At 36.8% G+C, this 7,500-nt stretch overlaps 2 protein-coding genes across 3 annotated transcripts in view; both read left to right on the top strand.

Moving 5' to 3' along the window:
• Nucleotides 1–7,500, top strand: part of LOC132151479 (PRELI domain containing protein 3B-like) — a 401,075-nt gene that overhangs the window by 129,885 nt on the left and 263,690 nt on the right. The window lies entirely within an intron of this gene.
• LOC132151476 (neurexophilin-2-like) overlaps nt 1–7,500 on the top strand; it is a 199,281-nt gene that overhangs the window by 37,955 nt on the left and 153,826 nt on the right. Inside the window, exon 1 of one of the 2 annotated variants that reach the window (XM_059559586.1) lies at nt 2,646–2,773. The exons of the other annotated variant lie outside the window; for it this stretch is intronic. Coding sequence (XP_059415569.1) covers nt 2,720–2,773 — 54 coding nt within the window. The 5' untranslated portion in view covers nt 2,646–2,719. Of the gene's footprint in view, nt 1–2,645; nt 2,774–7,500 lie in introns of those variants that run through there. 2 annotated transcript variants of the gene reach the window in all.

A 7,500-nucleotide genomic window follows, 5' to 3' on the forward strand; every position in this document is an offset into this window, starting at 1 on the left:
GTGGTGGATTGCTGTAAGTGAACAATGGATGGATGAACAATCTTAAGAAGTAGAATTCAATTTAAAGCTACTTTTTGATCCTAAAGCTCCTCCAGATGTTTTGTGCACTGTTCAGAGGAGAAAACAAGACTTAAGGTGCAAATACTGTTCTATAACAACAGATTGAAAAGTGTTGGCTTTATGTTTAAAAGGTGAAAACAAATGCACACTTGGTTGATTTATTGTATGCTCGTACAGTAAACATGGCGATCGGTTTATTGTGTCAGAAATGTTCTGTTTCTCAGTGTTTGTTTGATCGTATATTTGTCCAAACTTGTTCCTAGTTAAACACACCAGAGCCAGCGAATACTAGAAACATTCAGGCAGGTGTTGAGGAAAGCTGGAGCTGAACCCTGCAGGACTGAGTTTGGAGACCTCTGTTCTAGAATCATTTGCAGAGGGTGAAGTGAGAAGATGAGTGGATGTGTGAAAGATTGTGCTCATTTTTCCCGGGCATGTTCATTCATTTGTGCTAACGGTTCTCTGAGAAATAGAAAGCGTGTGCTTTAACACCACACCAAATTCACCTGCCAACTTCAATCCCGCTCGAACCGCGGGATCACAATGGAAATGAAACCAACGGAGCATTTATTTCCATGCTCCAAAAATATGTATCCCCCAGGGATACACTTCAAACAGGATGTTTAAAAGTTAAAACGGCAAATTATAATTAACTATAGTTTGCACTTACGAATTGCATAAATAATATTATGAGATTATTCTTTTAAAATAAACATTTTAGAACACAGAAATATGAAATGATAGAAAAAAACTAATAATAGAATGATACTTTTTTTTAAAAAAAGAGACAAGCGGCAAGCCAATGAGTCAGTGATTCATTCATTCAATCGATTCATTCAAAATAGCTGATTCATTCAGGAATGAAATATGAAACTGTTTTTTATTAATACATCAGTGAATCACTGATTTAATGCATTAAAAAAAACACCTGGTGCATCTGCCAGATGTCTGTTAAAGATTGCGAAACACTTGATAAATGTCTGTAAGATGTCAGTTTTACATGCATTCGAAATCATAAACATCTTAAAGACATCTTCTAAACGTCTATTTGACATCTATAGATGCATCAGCAAACTTTCTAAAAAACAGATCTTGTTGATGTAAATGCAGACGTCGAATAGTCGTCTCCGTGATAGTTAGTAACTTCATTGGGAAATGTTGTATGTGTGCTATCAGTGTTCAGAGATGCACAATATGGCTTTGTTTAGAAGCATATTGCAAAATAAAGCAAAAAGACAATATATTCTATTAATATTAACTAGTCCTAGAAAGTCTGTGCATATAATACCATGATCTATATCTGTTGCTGTACAGTAACAATAATTTAATTTTAACAGATGATGAGATCGGTGTTATGAATGTATAGGCTACAGTAAATTTACATGAAGCAGATGCAGTTTGCTGTTTAATAAAAATGATTTTAATGCTCATGAATTCATCTTGATGCACATACAGAAGCATTTGGGGCTTCAGTTTAGCATCGCCCCTAGTTTCCATAAAGGCTCAGGAAATGTGGTACATTTGTGAAAGTGTGCAGTTTGGAGGATTTTCTGTCACCCTTGTAGTGTCCTCGACAGCTGTAGCGCGCGTATTGTAGTATGTTTTTGCATTTTGTCCTTTGAGATTTGTTTAGGTCATTATTATTTTCTCTCACTGTTATGTATAACATCCAAGCTGTGGTTTAATAGCAATCGAGATTGGGATGTTTTCGCAAGAGGGCGATGGAGGGCTTCACTGCTCTCCATCTGATGATGATGGGCAGAAACTTTGAGGCTTTTCTGTTCGTTATTAAAGATTGCTTTATTCCCCTGCCCAAGATGATGCATTCTGCTGACATGTACTGTAGCCTCAATCTGCCAGACAGATCTTTTCTGCTTGTGTTTGTGTGTAAGCGATCCTTTAATAACGATGTTGAATTTACAAAAAAATAATAAAAGTCATCTTTACTCCGAACCCAATAGGCACAGATTGCGCGTTTCATATTTTAACACCTATGAGACAAGATGCACTTTAAAGCCATTCAAAATTAATTCAAAATTCGCCTTTGGGAAGATTTGTTCATCTCTTTCATGCTATTTGTAATTCGCTTTCTTGCCATGTTTTAGGCGTCTTGAAAGAAGCACAACCGTACGCGTCGAATAGAATAACTAGGGGGAAACTTTTTTTTAGGGAATGCAAAATTCATTTTGGAATATGAGAAGCACGCTAACTTCTGGCACCGCATCGGAGCGACGATAAAAGACGCGCAGGAGATGGTTTGACCTGTTGGCGTTTAAAATCGATTTTCGCACGTTCAGCAGTAAAGAGAGAGAGAGAGAGAGAGAGAGAGAGAGAGAGAGAGAGACGCAAAGTCGACACTGGGCGTGCGCTTTCGAGTGAGAGAACGCAACACAGTTTCTTCTTTAAACAGCAGCCGGGTCTGGGATGAGGGCATTACGCGCGAGCGCCAGCTGACAGCACAAGTTTGCACCGTTCCCAAGCCAACTTTTCACCTGCGAACGGATTTGCACTTCACTAATGACAAGGACCTCGAGAGCTGAACCTGCTTGGTTGACCTAATCACTCCGAGTCAGTCCTCTCCTCTCGGATGTGTTCCGCTCGGTGATCTGCGTCCGGTATATGTTTGCTGTACGGGACTAGTGATCTCTCGACAGGTGCGATGAGGCTGCTCTGCTGGAGCCTTCTGCTGCTCATCCAGTGGATGCGAACACAGGTATGAAGCTCGTTTCTGAAATGCTTTCCAAATCAGAACTTGTTAAAGTAATTGCGCGTGATTGTGTTTGCACTGGTCTTTCATAAAATCACCATAACGCTGAAAAATCACGGTGTGATCTGTGGTGGTGCGCTCCTGAAATAGCCTACTCTTAAAAATCAGATTATAACTTTAATAAGCTAAGGATGCAATTTCTAGATATTCATATCTATAGTCTTGCTTATGAGTTCACGCACTGTATCTAAAGTGCATGCATGCGTGTTAGAGAAAATAGAGCTAGAGGTGTTGAGAAGTGAAGCAATTTTAAATTGATATCATATGCACATATTGGAAAAGGTTTTCTGTTCTTTGAGGTTTAACAGTGAGCAGTTACACCGACCCTCATCTTCTCCTGGCCTTGCAGTGGCCTGATACAGAATTTTATTTCACATTTATGCATCGTAAGAGAACCGTTTCCTTGCAGCTGTTTAGAAAAGACAGAATCCTGCTGCTGATAATAACATCAGAGCATTAATGTGACAGCTTTCCAAAGACTCTTTATGATGAAGTTTCATCATCGGATGTGATCAGAAACGAGTCTTTCTGACATCTCGCAGCTGTCTGGAGACTTAAGAAGCATTTTTATCTGGAAAAGGCTACGCTTTCCTGTTTATGACCCAGTTCATCATCACTTTTCATTGAACCATCACAGTTATTCACTGAGGATCAAATACACAATCAGCTGGATCATTTACACACACACTCAAGTGTATTTTAAGAACAAAAACGGCGAGTTTTAGGGATGGGCAAGTGCAGTTTATGAAAGCACACAGCATCTAATTGATGATCCCATTACTTTCCTCTGTAAGTGTGATCATGTCATAACGACCCAACAGTAAATCACAGTCATAAATCACAGTCGAATCTTTTATGCTTGCACGGGTCTGCTTTATTAATGCCTTTATTCTCATCTCATGTTTAGCCATCAAGATCCATGCCTCTCTGCTTTATAAGTGGAGTGATTATTAAAACATATATTACTTTAGCCTACATTTTCATGGCAATGCACATCGAGAGGCTGAGATCTACAGCGGTTCGCTCTTAAGCCCTTCTCTTGATGTTTGTTCCCAAAATGCAACTTGTGCATTTAAAATTGCACGTATTTTAGGCTGGTTTTGCGGGCCCATCACACGTCAGAAGGGTGCACAGCGGAACGGTGTGAAATGAATGCTGTCTTATCCTCTCCTAATAAATGGATCTAATTTACAAAGCTATATTCAAAAATATAAAATAAAAAAATAAATATGTTCTTCTCACCCTCCTGTTCAAACCCTGTGTTATCCATCATATTAATGATAAAAGCAAGCGTATTACTGACTCCAGCCAGAGTGGTGCTTTTATTTCTGAATTTAATGTCTCATCTTTGATGATTGATATGATAAGAGGATATTGTGCTTCGTGTTTTTCACCCTAGTCTATCAGAAGGCTTTATTTTGCCCTTTTATTTGATTGACAGCTGATGGAATCTGAATGTGATGATTAATGCATACTAAAGAACTCATGTGGTGTGATTTTGCATATGTGTGTTGCATATGATATTTTGTTTTGAAGAAATCTCCAAGGATGTTGGTGGTGTGTTTTGTGGTTTAGAGTTATTGGCTAATGATGTTGTGTCTGCTGATTGACAGTGTCTTGAGGTTAATGAATACAGTAAATAAACGGCTCTCACTTGACTGAAGGATGCAATTAAAGTGAATTATTGGGGAAGCCCTGCGCTCTGGTTTTCATATCGACGTGGCAGTGGATTTGTCTCACTTAAACCGTGTCCTAACCAGGCGACAAGTAATTCATCTGTTCGTGCTGAAAGCCAATGACTAATGTGTCATAGAGCGCAGAAGTGACCGCCAGTATTTTACCATTTACTTCAAACTGGGCACTTAAATTCTTTCATGAATAAATTAATATATATTTGACAAAAAATAAAACTAGCTATTATAAGGCAATTATTATAAGAATAATATATATAAAAAATTGTGCAATTACAAAAAATTAAATATTTACCTCTATACAGGTATTTTGAGAGTGTTGGGAGACGCGATGACGTCATTGCTGCGCTCTATATATGGTCATGTGGATGCAGATTATGGACCAATGAGAGCTGACTGTGGGCGGAGCCAATCATGTGAGGAGTGCAGGTTGTGACACTGAAAAAAAAAACTGAGTTTTGTTCTTGTATGTTGTCAGAGCTGGTTAGCGCTCAGTGTCAGTTCAGATGATTTAATCGTACAGCCTTTTTAAATATATATACCTTTTAGATTTTAAGCATGATTCCTCTACATCGCTTCAACTGTGATTCCTGGTGTTCATTACATTATTTATCACACATCTAGTTCATCAATAAATAAGACCAAGGCAAGTGATATCAATGGCCACGTTCTCAACAGCTCCCGGGGAAACATTTTTTAAAGATGTGAGTTTGAGTTAAAGGTGCAGAAATGAATAATGTCTGCGTTTACAAGCGTCTGCTTTCTTCATCAATTCTCCTTCAGCGTGAATATTTATAGTGTGAATATATAGCGTGCAATAATTGAAGGAATATATTTAATTCCTGTCGATTCAGTTAGTTGTTGCTTTGCAGTGACCCGTGCTGATATAATTCAAGCAGAGCGACTGATACATATATTTGATATAAAATATAATTATTGATTTTAAGCAATTTATAAGAAGAATTAAATATTACAACATTTGTAGAATACATTTATTTTAGAAAAAATGGAAGATGCTATAGGTATTCATCTAAATAAATGATTTTAAGACATTTATGAGAAGAATAAAATGAGAATATACAAAATTTGTACAGTTAAATAAAAAAATATGTATTTAATATTTTAATTTTTATGCAAGATAAAACAACATTTGCAAGTATAAAGACAAAAAACCATACTAAAAAGGGGTTGCATTACATTAAAATAAAGTATATTGTGCTACACTGTAAGAAATAAAGCTGTAAACTAACAGAAAAATTACTGGGAGCTCATTACACTACATGCCCGTAGAACCCCCCCTCACTGCCAAAGGTCCAGAATTTAATCAGAATTTAATTAGAATTTAATTCAATCAGAAAAATGAATGCCTATATCTTGTGAAGCCTACCTAATATTTATCCAAATGAGTCAATATTGAATCAAATCACAAGCATTGAACTGAAATCATAAAATTTGTCAAGCACAAAGAACGTGGCTAACTAACCAGAAATTGTACCATGTAAACAATATAACAATTACCGTATTTTCTGGACTATAAGTCACACTTTTTTCTTAGTTTGGCTGGTTCTGCGACTTACAGTCAGGTGCAACTTATTTATCAAAATTAATTTGACATGAACCAAGAGAAATGAACCAAGAGATAAAATTACCGTCTACAGCCGCGAGAGGGCGCTCTATGTCTACATCTGAAAACATAGAGCGCCCTCTCGCGGCTGGAGACGGTAATGTTTTCTCTTGGTTCTTGGTAGTGGTGGGCGATACTGCAAAATTTGGTATCGATCCGATACCAAATACCTATAGGGTCAGTATTGCCGATGCCGATACCGATACCAATACGATACTTTTTACTTAAAAAAAAAAAAACTAAAAAAAAAAAACTTTTGTGTAGGGGAGTGCAGTAGGTCTATGTCATTATGTCTGAGGTGAATGAAGGATCAATTATTTAGGCAGTATTTTTTATTAATGTATTGAAGTCCACAAAATTATTAGTTATTAGGCACTGTAGAATTAATTCTTTACAGCCTTTAAAAAAAAATAAAAAAAAATAAAGAATAAAAAAAAAATCTCTCCCTTAATTCTGGTTTCAAAAGCAAATGAAATAAAGTGCACACAATTATTACTGAAGAACAAACAAAGCACAAATATACCTGTGCAATTACATTCCCTGAGCCCCCCTTCTGAATGTGCTTTAAGCTTCGCTCACTCTGTTCGCTGCTCCTTGGCGCGTTGTGTCAGTGAGTCACGTGACGACACAACAACGAATCACAGCAGAGCAGCAGGAGGGGGAGGAGTAGCAAAGTGGGCCAGGATGTGAAAGCAGCGTTTGTTCAGGATTGTAGAGGTAGAAAGTATAATGAACGTAGATGCAAGATATTTAAATAAAAATATCGATTCAATTACAATAGTATCGATCCGATACCAATACCAGTGTTGGCATCGATACTTTCGATATTTAGATCGATCCGCCCACCCCTATTTCCTGGTTCTAAATAAATGCGACTTCAGTGCTACTTATATATGTTTTTTTCCTCGTCATGACGTATTTTTGGACTAGTCTTAGTCTTTAAACTTATGAACAGTGTATGGACTGACAAAGGTGTTACATGAGGAAGCAATTTGACAAAAATGCAGTAAATATTTTGGGTGCATCAAAAAGCGTGCTCGTTAAGATACCAGCAGATAAACTAATCCGGCAGAAAATAGGCTGGCTACGAACCTGCACTATCCATTACTTGTACAGACATTTAACTCTAAAACACAACACAATGCTGTGTGAAGTTCGACATAGATTTCCATATAGAATTCAAATGTTCATATATTTTCAAATTAATATATATTTTTTGAAATTTAAATAAGAATATCATTTGAAAATTGCATTAATGAATGTCAAATTTGGCAACAATTAGTAATAAATTGTAAATGACGTATTTAAGAAAGTCGCTAGGAAGTCATTTTAGTTTAATTAAATTTTATTTAATTTTA

The sequence above is a fragment of the Carassius carassius genome, chromosome 10, assembly GCF_963082965.1.
Source record: "Carassius carassius chromosome 10, fCarCar2.1, whole genome shotgun sequence".
Lineage (NCBI taxonomy): Eukaryota > Metazoa > Chordata > Actinopteri > Cypriniformes > Cyprinidae > Carassius > Carassius carassius.